The sequence below is a fragment of the Furipterus horrens genome, unplaced genomic scaffold (genome assembly GCF_987537825.1).
Source record: "Furipterus horrens unplaced genomic scaffold, mFurHor1.1.pri manual_scaffold_5, whole genome shotgun sequence".
Classification (NCBI taxonomy): domain Eukaryota; kingdom Metazoa; phylum Chordata; class Mammalia; order Chiroptera; family Furipteridae; genus Furipterus; species Furipterus horrens.
The window spans coordinates 151,625,165-151,645,698 of NW_028327175.1; the positions used below are offsets into that span (position 1 = coordinate 151,625,165).

Genomic DNA, 20,534 nt, shown 5'->3' on the forward strand with positions numbered 1-20,534 from the left:
ACACCCCACCCTCAGCTTCCATCAGGCACTGCTGCCCTCCGGAGATGGTGACACTCTGAGGCAGAATCAAATGAGTTCGGGGGTCTGGATTCCAACTCTTGTTCTCCCATTTTACTCTCAGTAGGATCTGGGACAAACAATTCCTTGGGATCTCAGTCTGCTCATCTGTAAAAACGTCTATTCTTGTGAGTCTCAACTGATGCAAAAGTATCCTGTAAGCTCTAAATATGATGTAAATTCAAGGTTAAATTATGAAGGGTTATAAACATAAAGATAATTGTTACAAGTAAATGAGTGTTGAGATTTCTATAGTTCAGCTTTGGACAATTTATATAAAGATTTTCATAGCATGGCCTCAATCAATCGATGTTTTCTAATCAAGCCTGACCTGAAGAAGCACCCAATGAACTTGGTGGGAACACAGATTGCAAGGCCTCTTCCTAAATGGACTGAATCCAAACCTAGGGGAATGGGAGGCTGCTGGCCAGCTGGGGAAGCCTGGCTGCTGCGAGGCTCGGACTTGGAGGCTTTGGAAAAATGGGTTTAATTTTCAAACTCAGAGAGACTCGCTCTTTCTAGAGATGAGCCTGCTTTTTTTTTTCTAACCAGAAACATGTATATTGAACCCTTTTGTCATAAGGCCATTAAGTTTCTAAATATCACCAGTCCATTCTAAGACATGATGATTAGGGATGCAAAATGCAGAATTAATAGAGGTAATAAATAGAACGCAGTGAAAATGTGAATGCATTATACTTTGAAATGAATTTTGTAATTTTTCAGCTTTTCGGTTTGTCAATCTTTCAATTAAAATGTTCCTAAATGTATAATGGGATTTCTTAGTAAGGAAAAACCCCCTTCAAGGTCTTTTTAAAAATGTCCCTAATTCATTTTGCAATTCTGGTGCAGGCAGACAATGGCGCCAGCTGGTACACAGGGGCTGCTGTCAGTTCTGGTTTTTCTGTGATGACCCTGGATTAAGTCCAGAGCTCATACACATCGCCACTGATTACTATACTATAAATTTCATGGTCAAACATAGTTTACTTCACTTTATTGTTATCATTGTCTTATTTTACTTTATTTACTTTGCTATTTCTTAGCCCAAACTCTACCACCTTAAAGCTGTGTGCCTTTACACAAGTTACTTACTGTTGCTTCCTAGTGTGAGATAGAAACTGTACCCACACCTGGCAAGATCACTGTGAAGAATAAATGAAATAACATATAGAAAACTTACTATACAGTACCTAGTACCTAGTTATAAATGAGAGGTATTACCTAGATTGATTTGAATTTTGTGTTTTTTCTACCTTATAGTTCAAGTTCTCAGTAATAAGGGCTGAAAGGAAGCTCAGGGTCTTCTGTCCCAACCACTCTTAAGAGTTGCATCACTGAGGGAGCTCAATGTCTCTGGGGAACCATCCCAGACTGAACATGGTCTTCTGGGCCCTTCCTCGCCTTCCTGGGATATCCCACCTCTCTACCTCTTGGCTGTAAAGAGATGCTCAGTCCGGCCTGATGCGGTGAGGGTATCGGTGGCACTTTCACTGGGATGTTGTACTTGCATTGTTATTCTAAGGACAGCAGTGCTCCCCCTTCTACTGAGAATCAGTGGAGACAGCAGGACTCCAGAGAAGTCACCTCTGAAGAGAGGGGCAACACACCAGCAGTCAGACATGCTTCTCCCTTGTCCGTGGTCCCTTTCCCTATGTAATTGGAATCTACCCAGCTCACAGCCACGCCTCCTCATTTCCCCTCCTGTGCACATCCTCATGCGTCTTAAACACTACTGCCACCAACCCTCTTCTCCATGTAAATACCTGCACTGACTTGTGAAAACAGAGAGTAGAATGGTGGTTCCCAGGGGCTGGGTCACAAACTTGCAACTAGTAGATAAACAAGTTCTGGAGATCTAATGCACAGCATAGTGATTACTGTCAACAATACTGTATTATAAACTTCAGGTTGCTAAGATACTAGATCTTAACTGTTCTCAACGGAATAAAAAGAGAGAATTGAGCGATGTGATAGTGGTGTTAGCTGACAGTACTATAGTAACCATATTGCAATATATAAATATAGCAAACCAACATGTGTACACCTCAGACAGACACAGTGTTACATGTCAATTACATCTCAAAAAAGGAGAGAACCTGCAATGACTCCTCCACCTGCACAGTCAAGGCCAGTGCCCTCAGCCCAGCCCCAGTGCCAGACTCACCGTTCACGTCCAGTCTCATTTCACTCATGCCAGTGGCTTCACTCTCCACCTCTTGGAGTTGATTCTAATCCCTGTATTTCCATTGCAGTTTAGCTTTTCATTTTTTTTCAACTATGCTAACTGAGCTTGTTTTCTTGGAACCTACTGCTTTGATTTAGGACAGCAAATGACAATGTATGTGTCACAAGCTCACTCCTTTGCAACCTTTTGCTCCTGTGAAGTCCTAACTCTTCCTACTAGGTGCTCCTTCACCCTTCCTGCATATTCTTCAAACCACCAGAGGAAGAAAAGCAGGATTTTCTCATGGAAGAACCCGCAGTGTTCAGGAGGAGACCAGGGTGCATCAGAACTGATCCAAATGCACCATGTGACAACAGAGAGTGTGGACAGTGTTCCAGATTTCAGCAGAGGGCCACAGTGGTCCTTTGCTGCTATTTGTACTCACTGGAGGAAATGAAAATTCTACAGCTAATGAATAATTCTCTTTTAAAGTGCATATGAATAAAGTGAGCTCTGCCATCTCCTGCCTTAATAGAACTTAACTTTACAGAATTTCAAAATAGAATTTATTTGGGCCATTTAAAAATGTTCTTAGAGCAACAATTCTAGAGCAGCACTGCAGGAGGCAGAGCACATACTGAAAGAGGAAAAGTGAAGCAAATAGAAATATGCACCTTCCAATTTTTGAGTTTTTTATTGGTGTTCTCGGTGTTTCAAACAATGCCACATTAATAGTTTCTGATCTAATGTTGACAAACACCACTGCAAACAATGTAACTGCAACACTCTGGGAAGCAACATTGATGACTAGTTCCAGAACTACTCTAGAGAGTGGCCATGATGCCACCTGCTTGACATGTCATGCTTTATAGGTGAATGTGTCTTATAATGATGGGTCCCCTCTTGGATGGAAGCAATAACAACTACCACAAACATGGCTATGGCCCTTGCCCACGTGTTATGGGTGAAGCACTGTGCAAAGCAATTTATGTAGGTTATTTCATTCTGTAATCACCATGATGATACATTAGGTGTTATCATTGGGCCCATATTATGCGTGATAGTGCTGAAGCATAAATAACTCATCAAAGAGCACTCAAAGTACGTTGCAGAGCCAGTGTGGGACTCCAGCAGTCCAATTGTGACACTGTTTACTCTGACATTGTGCTATTCCTACTCTCTACTGCGAAGGGAAGGGAAGCCAAAGGCCACCTCCATCACTGTCAGACAAGGTGGCTGGGCAGAGGGGAGGCGCTTGTGGTGACTGAAATATCTCTCACTGTTAGAAAAGCTGAAGGTCACATGATAAAGGAAGTTGTCTTGGACCTCATCAGTGACTGATGATTCAGCATGTATCTGAGGGCTCTTCCCCTCCCTCCATGCTACTATGACTTAGAAACTTTATCTGCTTGTGTGAGGGTCAACAAAGATCCCATAACACACAGCAAGATGGTAGTGAGTTCAAAGGTACTTACAGATTTGAAATTACAATGTCCCTTTAAGATTATACAAGAGATTCTTCTTGGATGTGGCATTCAAGGAATGAAATGCAAGAGGCAGGAATGAGAGTGCATGGCAAGTTTAGAGCAAGTTCTCTATACAAGGTATATCCCTAACCACTCTGCCCTCCCCTTCCTGATTTTGCTCCTCCAGAGATGTTAATATGGCTATGGCAACAAGAATATGGTTAGTGCAGTAGCCACATCGCTACTTCCCCATAACTCACATTCCTTTGCTAAGGCACCCAAATCTCCGTTTTCATTCTGAAGGAGGTTTGTATAACCCATTTTAAAAACTGTCTTTGTCTTTAATGCTGTTGAACCTTATACAAGGAAATAAACCTATATTTGAAAATTTGTGTCAATTAATATGAGTATAGTTATGTGTGTATTTGGTCTTTTTAAGGACAGATATCTAAATGTGAAAAATAATATAGGATTGTTATGGCTGGTTATTTTCTTATTTTTTCTTTATTGTATTTTATTTAAAAATGAATTATAAAGTGAGGGGAGGATATATTTAAAAATATATTCACAATGTCACCACCATATGAAGCTGAGTAGTCTCCAGAAGGCCTGCACCCTTACAAAAGCATTACAGAAGTCATCTACACCCATATTGAAGAGATGTATGTCTCTTCTCCATGTTGAAGTAGTTGATGTCCTTTCTAGCACCCTTTTGTGGTGGCCTTGACCAGGTCTGGATAGCCCACATTGGAAGCCCTGCTTAAAACACCCTGAAGTGATCAAAGCTTGCCAGCAACCCTTGGTAATTAGCCCTTTGTCCTAGGCTTGTCTTCCAGGGTCATCTACACTGCAGAAAACAAGTCTCTCCAATGCCTAAATCAACTTGCTCTTCAGTATCTGACATTAAATATTTGAGTTTGGTGCACCGATCTAAGATCTAAAGTTTTTCTATTAGAATCCTGTGGATTTCCCCCCACCCTTAATGATGTCTGTTTGGGAAGCAGTTCCCTAATGCCAGGTGGGGTTCAACCTGAAATTCTGATAGACTAGGGAGAGGACCAGGGCTTGAGGAAAGCAGGTTTAAATAGGTGTTGGGTGCCCAGGTATAGTGGATAAGGAAGACTGGAAGTTATTTCTGCATTCATTCTTGAATTCAACAAATATATATTGAGTCCTTCCCAGTGCTAGGTGCTGGGAATCCAAGTATGTAATAACATACAGGTCTGTCTTTGAGGAATCAAGTTTTGCAATGAGGTGAAGAACAGGATATGGAAAGTATATTTCATTACACCTCCACTTCAGGTTTCATAACATTGTTGAGATAATACATACAAAATGCTTAAGGAAGAAGCTGCAACTTAGTAAATACGAGGGGGAACCCTCAAAACCCCTGGAATTATCTTCTGAAGGGTGAGCCCCTTGTAGTACAGGTTTCCCCCACTAGCTGAGTATTCTAGGAACCCATCTGTGTCAGCATATCAGCTGATGCTGTTATGAGAGTCTGTGTTCAGCTTCAGTGAATTTTTAAAAAGACTCTTTCAACGCATTTCTCCATTTCACAACAGGTGATTTACAAGTGCACCTGCCCACACCGTCCAGACTGTTGAGTAGTTTTTGACCAAAAATGGCATGACCCCCATGCTCTACCATCCCTATTCACCTGATCTTGCCCTGAATGATTTTATTTTGTTTCCTCAGATGAAAAAATGTCCTCAAAGGGAAATGTTTTGCCAATGTGAAAGAGGTGAGTCAAAAAATGGCAGAAGCACTAAAAGGTGTCAAAATCGACAAGTTCAAATACTGTTTTGATCAGTGGAAAAAACATCTCGATAGGTGTAATGCATCAAATGGAGAGTGCTTTGAAGGTGACTGAAGTTTAAACATGTAAGAATAAATACACAAATTTTTAATAAATAAATTCCATTGTTTGGGGTCCACCCTCATACTCAAATTATAACTACTTTAAATCATTATTACTATAAATTCCACCTGTGGAAGAAAATGAACATTGACTAAGCACTTATGTAACAAGAAGGGTCCTTGATGTTTCATATTTGGATCCCTCTGTCTGAATGGAATGCTCTGAAACATTCTAGTGGCTCCATCAGTATGTCCAAAGTACTGTTTCATGAAAGGCAGATAAAGAGCTGTCAGGCAGCAAAAACAAAAGTTATGCCTTTCCACAGTCCAGCAAGGAATGGTTTTCTGAAAAATAAATGCCCACCCCCACCCCCCCAAAAAAAATGGAATTGGCAAGAAACACATTCTCTGTTGTTGAGGTCTTCATTGGAACATTGAAGTTCATGTTCAATGAAGCCATTATCACAGAGTCAGGCACAAGGTGAGCACCGGGGAAGAAGATATTTACCAGGTGAGAGACTGGAGACAGAAGATGAATAAGACACTTCATCCTTCAAGGGGGTTAGAAAACAAATAGAATGTGCAAGGCAAAAATTAGGTCACTTGCTAGTTAATTTTAGAAAGGAAATCTCTAAACATTGTCTATCCATGGACATAGTTTTGCTCATGCATGTGCTGAACCATGGTGGCCTCATATGTGGGCAGAACGTAAGTCTGACATTTTTATTTTTCAAACATCAGACTAATAGTTCAGCTATCTAAAAATACTGCTCTCACTTTTACAAAAAATTAAATTAGTATTTATGAAGTAAGGCAAACATTTTTTTTGATTTAATTAAAAAAATTTTAATCCTCACCTGAGGACATGTTTACTGATTTTAGAGAGAGGGGAAGGGAGGGACGGAGAGAGGGAGAGAAACACCAATGTGAGTGAGAAATATCAATTGGCTGCCTCTCGCATGCATGCCTACAGGAATGAACTTGCAAACTAGGCACGTTTCCTGGCTGGGAATCGAAACTGTGACCTTTCAGTTTACAGGATGATGCTCTACCCAACTGAGACAGACAAACTGGCCAAAGCTTAGTAGAATTCCTAATGTGGCCCAGCACCTGCCAAAACCCCATTCGAGACATCTGATATTTGAGAAAGGCAATCCAATGGACATGTTAACTAGTCGTTGATCTATGATGCACATGCTAAGTTGTATCACACACCATTAAAGCATCATAAAGGTAAATACCTGTTTTAGTGGCATAGTTAGCTAGTTATTAATAAAGAGAAGAAAGCAAAGGGAAATCAGACACAGAGGCTGTTTGCTTCACCAGGAAGCTACAGCTTTTCACACATTAGGGTACCATAGCACCATGCTTCAAGGGAATTGACACCCATTCCTTCCCTTCTCCGATACTGGATTGCTGGGAGGAGCAGGGAAGGTAGGCACATGCACAATAGCAGTCAAAATGGTGCAGGGGGAGGTGCTTGACCACAGGCTCCTGTCAGTCTAGCCTGGGAAGCAATGGCTAGGGGTGGACCCATAAAGAAGTCTACGAAAGCTTGGAAAATTGACTGGTTATTTTGAAGAAGTTCCTGGTTAAAACCCAGGGGGAAACAAAGAGCCCCCTCTGTCTTGCCTGTAACCTGTACTCACCCCATGCACTCACACGTTCTCTCTTTATAACCATTATGGCCATGGGGAATCTGCACACAGGCTCCAGGAGGGAGCCTGACCACCTCAGCACAGCAATGGATTGCAGCCGGAAACACAGGAAAAACTAGCTGGATGCTGCACTGGAAATTATTTTCCATGGCAGGATGAACAGTGATGGACACTGGAGGGGCATCCTTCTGACTTTTCTTCCCAATTAAATCTTAGCACTAGACTGCATCCTCTTTTGTGGGTCCCTGAAAATGCTTTTTCTCACAACACTGCAAGAACCCCACTGCCACCAGCAACACCTGGGCCATTCTCTCAGCCTCCCTCAGCAAGGTGGCCTTATAGGTAAGGTAGACATTCAGCATCACACAGGCTGTATGGGGCAGTAAGAATTGAACCTTCTGAAGTGCAGTAATTAAAGATATTGTCACCTATGTAATTGACTGGTTTTAAGAGAAAAATTCACATGATGAAAATGATATTTAAATTACTTCATACACACAAAACTCTTCGTAGATAACTGTAAGATTTCCTCTGACAAAAAATAAAAATGATAGATCGATGATTCCCTTTCCATTATATATATCAAAGCTCCTCAGACCTAAATTTATTCTCTAGTTGTATTCACTGGTTTATTTCAGCTTCTGGTAACACTTACTTTTTTTGTTTCATTCTTACATATTCTACTTTCTATATTTTCATCTGTAAAGTACCTGAAATTCTTTTAGAAAGAAATGAGGTATATCACTCAAACACATAAATCCCTAACCAAAATGTACTAAATAACAAGACCAATAAACGGATTTTTAAAATGCAATTATCTTTCCCAAATGGGAAGCTGATAATACTTTACAAAGGCCAGGTCAATGACAAGAGTGAAGATTAAGTTAGGTGGTCCATTATATTTGATGAAGAAACTCTTAGCCAGCAAAGTATCAATCTATCTTCTTCAATCAATAAAAGGGACTTTGCAGGCACCCATATAATATAATTTAGCTTCTAGTTATTCCGGTGCATAAATGTTCCTTACTGGAATGGTAATCAGTAGCAGCTCTGGTGTGCCTTGTTTACCTCCTTTTCCCCAAGAGAGCTAGAATGATATGCTAAGGGAGCAAGGGTCATGCATAAATCCTGGCAGTGTCAACACCATCTCAGCAGACTCAATTCAGAGAATGAAGAATGCTGACACTGCATTGCAGCATTCAGCAGCTACTCCATTAATTCCCTGAGGCGGGCCTGTGAGGCTGAGCAGGTCTTCATGGATAATCAAAAAGGAAATATTTAAGATGTCAGACAGGATACCTTACATGAATATATAGCAAAATTACAATACAAAAGTCAAAACTGACATAATAATAAAAATCTAAGGAGAGGTGTTAATAACACAGGTCTGTACGGTACAAATCGGTTACCATAATTGCTCCACAGGGGTATACTTTCTCAGCTGGCTAGGATCTGCTTTGTCCTACAAAAAAAGCAGGGACAGCAATCTATTTTATGATGTTTTCTCTTTACTCTTGCCTTGTATCTGCTTTGGACATGGACATCTACTGCACGCAGGGAATGATTTTGGAAGTGGTGGCCTTTGCCCTATTCCCCAGGCCTCTTTGCTAAAGGCAGCCATTCTCCTAGGTCACACTCTCCACCCACAAAAAACTACAAGACTGTGTCTGCCTTTCTTCAGTGACCTGTCACATTCAGGAAACATAAACCATGGCCCCCTAAGACAAAGGTTGCTGTTGTTGTTTAATCCACATCTAACCATTTAATCAGCATCTCTATCTATACACAGTTCGTGGAGCATATAATTGATAGTTATGATATGCAGCTAGTTCTTTGCAGCTGTAGCTTAATGATTGCATTGTTCTGGCCTGGTAAAATCTGATATCTGTGCTCAGGACACCTTACTTTTCACCTGCTATTTCTGTTACATTGCTGAGTCTGTGACCTGGAAAAATCCTACTGAAGTTGGGAAAGGAGAGGCCTTTGTAGTGCAAAAGTATAGATGTTAGATTATTATGTAATAGAATTACTAGAGATTTGGAACCAAAATGGGTTTCTTGAAGCAACCAGCCGTTGCCTCAATTTAAGCTCTTTATGCAGACCAGCTCCTCTGACAACCTAAATGCAAGTCATCAATCACCAACGGCAGAGGGCAGCACAGTGCAGGCAGCCTGTCAGGTAGGTTCATAATCACATTCTACCCCAGCCTGCAGCTCGGAATGCTATTAGGCCTCATCAATTAGGAATGACTGGAGCAAATGCTTTCCAAACCAGTAACAAGTCTGAATTTTAATATATTTTAATCAAAAACACAATGTGATTATTTTATATCTTATATGGTAACAGGCAAAATTAACAACATTAGTCTGAGGTCTCTATTAATGTTTAATCAGTAAATTAGCATCACTTATAATTGCCACATCACTGTTTTAATGCAAATGGAGGCTTTGGAATTGCCTGTAGTCTGGAAATACTGTAAGCTACCCCCTAAATTGCTTAAATATTGTCCCGATCTTATTTTCAGCAGCATCAGGACATTTCTAAACAGTGGCACAAAGACAAACTTCAAACACTACCCAGGGATGAATTTTCCAAATGTCCTAATTAGAAGATGTGACTTAATGAGGTTCTCATCATACTGTGAATTACAGCAATAAAACCAGAACAATGCAACTTAAAGACAAGAACTTCAGTTAAATATTGATATGCCTGGTTTATACCTGACTTAAAGAAGTGCTAGCTTTGTCCTTCAAAATGTCAAACTTTGCCTCAAGGCTGCTGTGTTGCTGAATCATAAGGAGTAGCTAATGCAGTAAGAATGGAGCTCTGGAGTGACACCAGCCTACCGGCACTCCAGAGTCACTTATGCCATAAAGGCTTTTAGTAAGCTGATGATGATGGGGTAGGAATTAGCTTTTATATTAGTATGATCTGAGCTCTTATTACTTTTATAGGACTAATGAATTATAAGAAGAAAAAGAAAAATGAGCCCCTAAAGTTACCAAAGAGAGACAAAATACTAGAGTGGTTAAGAGTTTTGGGGCTATAATCTTATAGTCTTTTCTAATTTACTAGCTGTCATTCTGGATGAGCTACTTTTTATTTCTAAACCTTGGCTTCTTCTGTAACAGAGGGATAAATAACACTTTTCTGGATATTGGAATAAATAAAACAAAGATGCTTAGCTTGGCATCTGCCACCCAGTAACTCCTTCCAAAACGGTATTAATTTTACTGCTGCTGCTACTGTTTGTACCAGTATCATTCCCTATCTCCCTATGTGCAATAGTCCCATTTCTCCTCTAACAAGTGAGGTTTCAGAAAAAATAATACTTCAAATGCTATATTCAAAATCAGCACTGTTGCTGCTGTCAATAATGATATATCACCAGTCAAGATGGAGATGTAGGTAAACAGGTCTCCTTGTTTATCACCACAGCAAAGATTTTAACAAAGTTACAAAACAACTATCATCCAGAATTGTATAAAAGTCCAACAACCATGGAATTAAAGAAGTCACATTTATCCAGATGGTTAGGAGGGGTAGAGATGTGGAGATGTGGAGCCAGCAGTCCCACACCCATGTGTGGTGGATAAAAATTGGGAGGTATACCTCAGGAGCGAAGGATCCCAGCCCACACCAGACCACCCAGCCCAGGGTTCCAGTGCCAGGAAGATATGTCCCCATAACTCCTGGCTGTAAAAACCAGTTGGGGTAGGGCAGTGGAAGAAACTGCAGGATTCTCAGGGATATCCTCTTAAAGGGCCTGAAATGGTCTTTGGACTAATGCAGACTCACTTCCTCTGGACTCCAGCACTGGGGCAGCAGTGGGAACGGCACCAGCAGCATATGGGGAGAAAGTAAAGTGTCTGGTATGAAGGCAAGTGCTGGGACAGCTTCCTCACAGACAAAACCCCAGAGACCAGGCAATGACCATTGTCCCTTTTCTGAGCCCTCCTTCACACAGAGCCACAGAGTGGCGACACTGTATCTGAGACTCCATCAACCTGGCTCACATGGGTTGCCCCACCCTGGTGAGTACCTAAGCATCCCATCCAATTTACAGGTGCACTTTTCTAAAATAGGCCACACTACTAAAAGAGGAGTCAAAGCAGCTCCATCTAATAAATATAAATGAACACAGGGAGGCTGCCAAAATGAGGAGACTAAGAAATATCGTCCAAATGAAAGAACAGAACAAAATCCCAGAAAAAGAACTAAACAAAATGGAGATAAGCAATCTAGCAGATGCAGAGTCCAAAACACTCATTATTAGGATGCTTAAGGAACTCATTGGGTACTTCAACAGCATAAAGACCCAGGCAGAAATGAAAGTTACAGTAAGTAAGATAAAGAAAAATTTATAGGAATCAACAGTGAAGTGGATGAAGCTGAGAATGAAATCAATGAACTGAAACATAAGGAAGCAAAAAACAACCCATCGGAACAATAAAAAGAAAAAGAAATTTAAAAAAACAGGATAGTGGAAGCAGCCTGTGCGACAACATCAAATGTTCCACTATTCACATCATAGGGGTGCCAGAAGAAGAAGTGGAAGAGCAAGAAATTAAAAACTTATTTGAAAAAATAATGAAAGAAAACTTCCCCAGTTTGGTGAATGAAATAGAGATGCAAATCCAGGAAGCACAAAGAGTCCCAAATAATATGGAGGCAATGAGGCCCACTCCAAGACACATCATAATTAAAATGCCAAAGGTTAAAGATAAAGAGAGGATTTTAAAAGCAGAAAGAGAAAAGCAGTTAGCTACCTACAGAGGATTTCCCATAAGACTATTAGCTGATTTCTCAAAAGAAACTTCGCAGGCTAGAAGGGACTGGCAAGAAATATTCAAAGTGATGAAAAGCAAGGACCTACGACCATGATTACTCTATCCAGAAAAGCTATTATTTATAATCAAAGGTCAGATAAAGTACTTCCCAGCCAAAGTAAAGCTAAAAGAGTTTATCATCATCACCAAGCCATTATTATATGAAACGTTAAAGGGACATATTTAAGAAAAAAAGATCAAAACTATGAGTATTAAAATGGCAATAAATTTATAACTATCAACAATCGAATCTAAAAAGCAAACTAAGCAAGCAAGCAGCACAGAAACAGAATCATAGATGTGGAGATCATTTGAAGAGTTATCAGCTGGGAGGGGTAAGGGGAAAATGGGGGAAACTGTGCAGGGAGTAAGAAGTACAAATTGATAGTTATATAATAAATAGGGAGGTATTAAGAATGGCATAGGAAATGGAGTAGCCCAAGAACTTACATGCATGACCCATGGACATGAACTACAGGGGGCGTTTCTGGAGGGAATGGGGTTACTGAATGGAGGGGGGCAAAGGGAGAAAATTGGGACACCTATAATAGCATAATCAATAAAATATAGTTAACCCTCTGAGTGCCATACGTAATTGCTAAAATTCGTGTGAGAAATGCCAGACTATTTTGCTGAGAAATTCAGATTTTATGAAAAATGTCTATAAAAACATTATTATTCTTAATAATTTGCTGGAAATTTCACGACATATAGTAAGTATACTCTTCTTTTGTAAGAAGTGTTCTTCGATATAATTTAGCAAAAAATTTATTGCATTAAAATTATTTTATTATAACAATTATTTTAGAAAAAATAAATTCTCTTCTTCAATATTGGCTTTTGAAGTATAATATATGGCATAATATAAAACCTGTGATTATAATTTGAAAAAGCACATAGCAACATGGATAACAAGCAAGAAGTATGCCAAATATGGCATAAATTTTTGAAAAAGAAAGAAAACTTTATAACGTACAAAAACAATGAACACAAACGGCATTCACACGGGAGACATATATCAATAGCTATCAACAGTGAAAAACAGTTTATAAACAAAATGCTAATGCTATACCATGAAGCAATGAAAATGTCCATTAGCAAAAGCTTCCTTATCATGCGCACTGCATAGTTTTGACAATTATTGCAAAGATAAATGAAATTAAAAGGACCGTTTAAAATATAAGTAAAAACTATAACAATTAATATGTCAGTATTTGAACAAGCATTAAAATTCAAAATTTGGGTCAACATGAGAAAAAGTTATATCAATATATAACCTGAGGTACAAAAGAAGAGAACAAAACATAAAATATGAATTATTCCATTGTTATTTACATTTCTAGCCATTGAAAAAGAATCACCGGGAGTGACGCTGGCACTTTTAGAAAAAATATTGGCACTCAAAGGGTTAAAAATAACAATCCATCAGACACTGCCAAGTGCTTTACATACACTCTTTTTAATTCTCACAGTGACCCAATGAGGGAGTGATAATATTTTATTATTATTTGCTATCATAATTAATATCATTTTATCTTACAAATGAGGAAACTGGTGGACACAGAGAAAAAAGGTTAAAGCCAAAATTTGAACCCAGGGGGTCTGAATCCCAAGTCCAACTTTAGCCATTGCTCCAATCTTCTTCTGTCTTCATTTCCACTTCTAATGACTAAGCCTCGCACTAAACTGATTTTCCCAGTCAGAGCAGTATCCTCTGGTCAAATGTCCACATTGCTGTCTAGTGATACACATGACCCTAATTCCTTTTTCCATGAATATGAACATATTCGGTTACAGAATCTTGTTACTCGTTATGCAAGTTTGTAGGGGAACAGAAGATAAAAGCAAAAGATGGTTTCTGTTATTTGGGTTCTGAAGTTCAGGCCTCATCCAGATATTCCAGCACATTTCCACCTATAAGGTCAAGATCCCGATATCTAGAGCCCTGGTGGCTGCCCCTTGACCAATTTCTAATAGTCTCAGATGTTTCCTCTTGGGGAAAAGTTTGTGGTTTCCAGTCATGATTACTTGAATCATATCTTCCATATATTCACATATATATGTACCACCCCCCACCCCCATCTTGGTTTATTTTCCTACTAGGAAATAGGCACACCTGTTTAAATGCAAGACAATCTGTCTCAACCTCCTTCCCATGTTGGAAAAGAAAGGTTAACAATTATTCCAAATACTGCAAAGGCACATCCCATTGCAGTGCTCTTACCCTTGCTGTGAAGTCTACAGCAGCCGCTCTGTTTAACAGCAACGTGGCTACGTTGATATTTCCATAGTGGGCAGCTATGTGGAGCGGAGTGAAGCCACTCTGTAAAGAAAACACAGCAGACGTTCAATTGACTCCTGCTGGCCCCTCGTCTGGCATGTTAATACCATCACCCTGCCCAATTAAAAATGAGGAAGCAAAATATGCTGAGGTCCGCATTCCATTCTGTACTAGGTTTCTTTCGGTTAGTGCCAATTGCTCACAGGGTCGCAAATAAATGCCAAACTCATAGGCAGAGGAACAGCCAGGAAGGAACCAGGGGTGGAGAGTGAGAAATTTTAGTAATCCAGTAAGCAGTACATAGAGAAGCCATCATTTCGAAAAGTTAAAATAGGAATGACAAGAAAAAATCTTTATAGCATATATAAGGTTCAGTTAGTACCAACTGTTTTATTATTGGTGATAAAATTATCCATTGATACTCTTTGCCAAAATCCAATTAATTTCATATATTTAATATAAGATCAAATTATAATGATAAAAGCAATTTTGGGGAAGAGGTGCACTACAATTGGGTGATTGTGTTCTATAAAGAATCCACAGGTTGGTCTCTTTATTAGCAAATGTCTATTCAATAACACATTTTGTTTTCTGGATCATTTATACCAAGTCATTTTACTTCCTTAAAAAAATGCTAAAACATGCAGTGAATCACTCAGTCCCCAAAGATTGAAACCTTAAAGGAACTAGATGCATTTCTAAATTGTTAGCAAGCTTCATAGCCATGCTAGCTATCTTACTGACTCCTGTGGAAGGGTAGATCATATGGATACTGTTCTGAGGTAACTTTCATTTTGCTGACACCTCTGAGGGTAAGTGTCATGCAGAACTCTACAGAATCAGTCCTAGAAGAGTAGAATGACAGGGTTGTCTGCAGCTTTAGGTAGAGCTGATAAGCATCTTCACCTCATATACCTCTATAGCAATACCCGTAAGAATCAAGGATTCCTCATTCTTCCTTTCAAAGACCTGGTTCAGCTGCAGAAAGCCCTGGTAATCAAACTACTGTCTTTTCTGGCACATGCTACTTTGGGGTGGCGGTAGAAAGCAGGTATCTAGCCTACAGAAGGCAATGCAAAGAAGAAGGACAAGAAATGAGGCTGCAGCACTAAGGAATGGGGAAATGATGATGCAGATATAGGTTATATGTACATGTATATATATATATGTACCTCTGTTGTTCTATTCACCACCATCTAGGTTAACACATTTGGAAGCAAAGAGGAGGAAAAAATGAACGGTTAGTTCGCTATTGGTGATATGGATCGCAGAAAGCTCATGGCAGCTAAGTAATGAGGATGAGAGCTATGATGGAAGGACAACAGGCATGGAAAGAAAGCTAGACTGAATGAAGGGCTACACAATGGCCTACTCCAAATGCCACATTTCCTTCACAGACTTTCCAGTAACACGTCCGGACAATGAGAATTTTGGGCTGGCACTCTGGCTGCCGGCAGGCTCTCCACAGCTGATCAACACTCAGTGCATTGCCTGTCATCTTAGATATGAACTAAAAGGTGATTTGCACACACTTTGTTAGCATTTTGTAATTTTTCACCCTGATGTTTGAGCTGCAGTGTTAAATACATTACAAATGCATTCAAAAGAAGGAAACTACCTGGTTCATATAAATCAGTTTAGAGATGGCCTCCCTGTTTGCATGCAGGGGGCAGCATCCACAGTTACTTCCTAGCTTTGTAGGCTGGGGGGATGTGCTTTGACTGTCTGGCCTGGACATGGATTGTTGTCCTTTCCTGCGAAGCTGAACATTGGCATAAGTATGCCAAAAGGGAGACCAAGCATCCTCAAGTTAGGGTACCTAACCCAGGCTGGCTGCAAGACAGGCTGTTTCCCTGGCGCCTCACCTTTGATTCCACATCTGCGTTGTTGTCATTCTGCAGCAGCAGGGCAGCGGCTTTCGTGTCATCTTTTCGGGCAGCGATATGAAGAGCTGGAAGACGCACTTTTCCTTTGGTGTCATTTTCTAGCAGGAGTGAAACTACTTGATCATGACCTTGTTGCAAAGCTACTGCCAATGGTGTAAAGCCATCCTGGAAATAAATGGATGGGTCAAGACTGGTTCCAGAGCATTTTTTCTTTTTGATTAACAAGTATGAAGGTGACCAAGTGTCAATTTTTGTTTAGGGTTATTAAAGCTAAGATATGCAAGTCAACACATAAGGCTAGCAAAAGCAGGTTTATAGTTGTGAGTATGCAAAACACAGAGCTTATTCTTGTATTATTTATTAACTATTGTACTATTTATTTGTATTACAACTATAAACCTACTTTTGTCCACCCCTATTTATATAAAAAGACATTTTCAAATATACATATATGAAAGCAGAAAAAATCTGCAACAAGTTTATGGGGTTTTCTTTCTGTTAAGAAGTGATATACATTAATTGGGCAAATTTTGAAAATACACAAAATCACTATATAAAGTATAAAAAAAAAAAGCTATGATGCCATAATAAAATCTCAGTGAAAACAATAACATTTCAGGTTAGGTCCAGGCACATTTTTCAAAGGAGCTCATTTAAGTAAGCTATAAAATTTTCCACTGATATGTTAAAATTGGGGAACATGACTGTCACGTTCATCACTGTCATTGCTGCCTAGTGAGATACCTGGTGTTCAATTAGTATGTGTGAATTAATGAACTGTCATCATTGCTGTTTTAAGAAAGGTCTACATAAAAGATTCGTGGCTTCAATGACCACAGAGGGAAGAAGACACAGGGACCAGGCAGGATATGACTAGAATAAATTCACACACACACATATTTGCACACTTTGCATTGCCCAGGGGCTGGGCAAAGAGGAGACAGCTACAGATTTCACTGTGGTTAATCTGTAGATGCTCTAGGGTTGTTGACTATAGAATAAATAGCACAAGGGAAAATTCTAAGAGTGCCTCACAGATTTTATTTCTGAGATGCTTTCATTACCGTACACTCAAAAGACTATTTAAAAGTTGTTTTTACTAGAGAATTGGCAAGTAAGTTACTTATTACTTTATTTGGGTCATCATATTTAATTTCTGTAGTTCTCATGGTACAGACTGAAGACTACTCTATATAGAAAAGCATTTGTAAGGGAGAAGGAGAAAACCTAGTTACTTGCATACTAGTGTCTTATTGGTCTTTCTAAAAGACCACTTTCCTCATTCTGTTCTTTGCTAGCAAATAGATAAGGCCTCCTAACACTGATCTGACTGAATGCAAATAAGCACATTTATATTCAAGGATGTGGAAAATATTGGCCCTAAAACACCTACGGGGCAATATTGCCCAGGCTCTTCTCATATAAATCCTTTCGTCCAGTCCCCTTACTGTGGACATGCAGACCATTCCTATCCTGGCATCCACACTCGTGCTGACCCCTGCACTCTGACATGTCCTCCTCCCTGTTCTGCGTGTAAAAATTCTCTCTACTCTCAATGCTCCAAGATCTGGCTGAAGTCCCACCTTCTTTCAACTTTTCCAACAAGACCCAAGGGAGTGAAGGGATGGGCACTAATGTAACCCAAAGAATGTTCCAGACAGCCATAAGTAAGATAACAGGAAAAGGTTGCAACCAAGGATTTGCCCAAAAGGCATCACTGGTTTACATGTAAGAACATACAGTTCAGAATGTAACTTAGTGTTATGAAAAAAGTAATCTATATAACCATATAAATATATGATCTCATTTTCATAAAGATAACTATTCTTGTATTGTTTACATGTACAAAAAATCTGGATGAATAAACAAAATGTTATGTCTAGGGAAAATCAACAGTGGCTTCTTCTTTTTGCTTTTTATTGCACTTTCTCATTTACATACTATATTACTTCTGCAAAAAATACCTTTAAAGGATAGGGTGCTAAAAGGAAAATCATGTATTAAGAGTTAATATTTCATCTCACTTTTGAAACCTGAAGAAAACTAAGGGGTAAAAATGACAACCCACTTCTGTTCTAAATCAAAACTGAAGGGCTGCATTTCCACTGATATAAGTTTTTTAATCCACAGGGCCCATACATAAAGAAAACTACTTTGCACCAAAAAAAAAAAAAAAAAAAAAAAAAAGCAACTGGGATTATTAGCATTGCCAAAAAGAACATGCTGCCTGTGTAAGCCAATTAAAGACAGACACAAAGATATTAGCTCTACGGTGTTAATTGCTAATATTACCAACTGTAGATTTTGTTTCCAAACCAAGTTTAAATAGTTTGGTTTGACCTGTGCAGTTATTCTGAAGAGAAAAATACATGTTGAAAGGAAATGTGATAGAAGCTGCATGAGAACCTTCCCTGCCTTGTGTAGCATCTGCCACCATGCTTAGTTAATTACCAGCAGAATAAACGAACAAATATGGGTAAGCAAAAGTAGGTTTACAGTTGTGACTATGTCAAACAGTTTATTCTTGTATTCTCATTTATTATTGTATTATTTATTTGCATTACAGCTGTAAACGTATGTTTGCCTACTCCTGTACATTAACTTCATGTTTCAAAATGTTAATTAACAAAAGAAGGAAGATAGCTATGGAACAGATATGATATGAATACACAGTAATATAGAAATAATTTAAAAACCACAATAATGCCAAAGATTTGATTTGTAAGTGCAAGATGCATATAAAAAATATGTATTAAAGGAACTTAGCAATATCACATCATTTAATGAATTTAAAATTCTGTTAAAAATTTGTCAACTAAATGATCCTTTAATTGTCCCTTACTGTTTGTTCTGTAAATATGGACTTCTGTAAAAATGACACCAATATCATTGCTAGTAAGAGAACAATATTATACTTAGAACATTTCACGAATAAAACATATTATTTCTCATTTTTTTATTATGTAATACCAAAATCCAAAAGAGATATAAATTCACTCAAAGGTTCAAACATCTCTAGATAATCAGAGAGCTGTTGTTTATATAGTAAGGCACCGGGAAACCTCATGAAGACGTGAATATGAGGTATTTTTAGAAATTTATTTATTGCATTTTTAAAAGCTACTGAAAAAGATAACATGAAATTAAGTTAATAAAGAAGTAAAAATATTTTTTAGTATATCCTTTGCTAAAAGACTGAATTAGTGGTTTGAAGAACACGCATACTATTTTTCTTTAAGTTAGTTGTAGTGCCTCTTTTTGGATCTTGAAAGCTTAATACAATATCAGAGAATTAGGCGAATTATTGATGATTAGTTTACAAGGTAATTCAGATCTACCAGGAGGACGTTAGGCTTATGTTTGCTTCTAAAGGAGAAATACTAGTGAAATGTACCTTACAGTAAAATAAAAGAATACTACCTGTCCTTCACAGACAAAAGAAGTACTATGAAGTCACTTTCATTAGAGTATTTATATTATTTAGTACTTCCATCCAAAAATGGGAATGGATTTTCTGTTATTCAACAATGTCCCCCCCTCCTGTCCCCTTTCTCCCTGCACATCATACCTGAGACCCTGCCTCAGGCTAGCTACCGCCAGGTACAAAGAGAGGCACTGCTCTACAGCTATCAAATGTTTGTTCTCTTGTTATCAAACCCAGCAGTTATTTCTTAACTAGCTTTGAGGATATTATTATTTTTAAAATATCCATTCTCATGATAAAAATCCCCAACAGTACTGAAGGCTGTAAAGTAAAAAGTAGAGCTCCCTCCTAATTCTCAGAATAAACCACTGACAACATCACACTGACATTTTCCTGTATCAATGTATATAGTCTTGCCTCGTTTTTAAATAATTCTGAATAGTATTTTATTGGTAATTATAGCAATATTGATTAAATAGTTTTCCTAATTGGTGCCTATTTAGGTTCCCTCTAGTTTTAAAAAATGTTATTATTAATTATGTTGAATTTCTAATATATTGTTGTTTCATTCTCCTTTAATATACATGTAATGTGAATTCTTAGAGGTGCAATTGCTAAATTAAAATGTGTGAAATATTAATTTTTAATAGTTACTGCTAAATGTTCTGCAAAAGTGGTGCAGTCAACTCTCACCTTCACCAAGGTTGCAGGAAAGTTTTGATTTCTCACACCCCTCAAATTTCCCCTGATTAATAAATTAATGTTTCTTTGACTATGAGTGAGGGTGAGATATTTTCATACATGTATGGTCATTTGCATTTCTTTTTGTGTGAGCTGCCTCTTCATTTATTTAGTGGTTTCCCCAGAAGGCATGATCTTAAAAGCCAGGTGGGGTTTTATCTGATT

At 38.6% G+C, this 20,534-nt stretch overlaps 1 protein-coding gene across 2 annotated transcripts in view; it reads right to left on the bottom strand.

Moving 5' to 3' along the window:
* The window catches only part of ANK3 (ankyrin 3), a 501,644-nt gene that overhangs the window by 198,803 nt on the left and 282,307 nt on the right, over nt 1-20,534 (bottom strand). For both annotated transcript variants that reach the window (XM_090278064.1, XM_090278066.1), the window contains exons 6-7: nt 16,184-16,369; nt 14,262-14,360 (exon numbers count right to left, since the gene is read on the bottom strand). In XM_090278064.1, the coding sequence (XP_090134190.1) occupies nt 14,262-14,360; nt 16,184-16,369 (285 nt within the window). The remainder of the gene's footprint in view (nt 1-14,261; nt 14,361-16,183; nt 16,370-20,534) is intronic.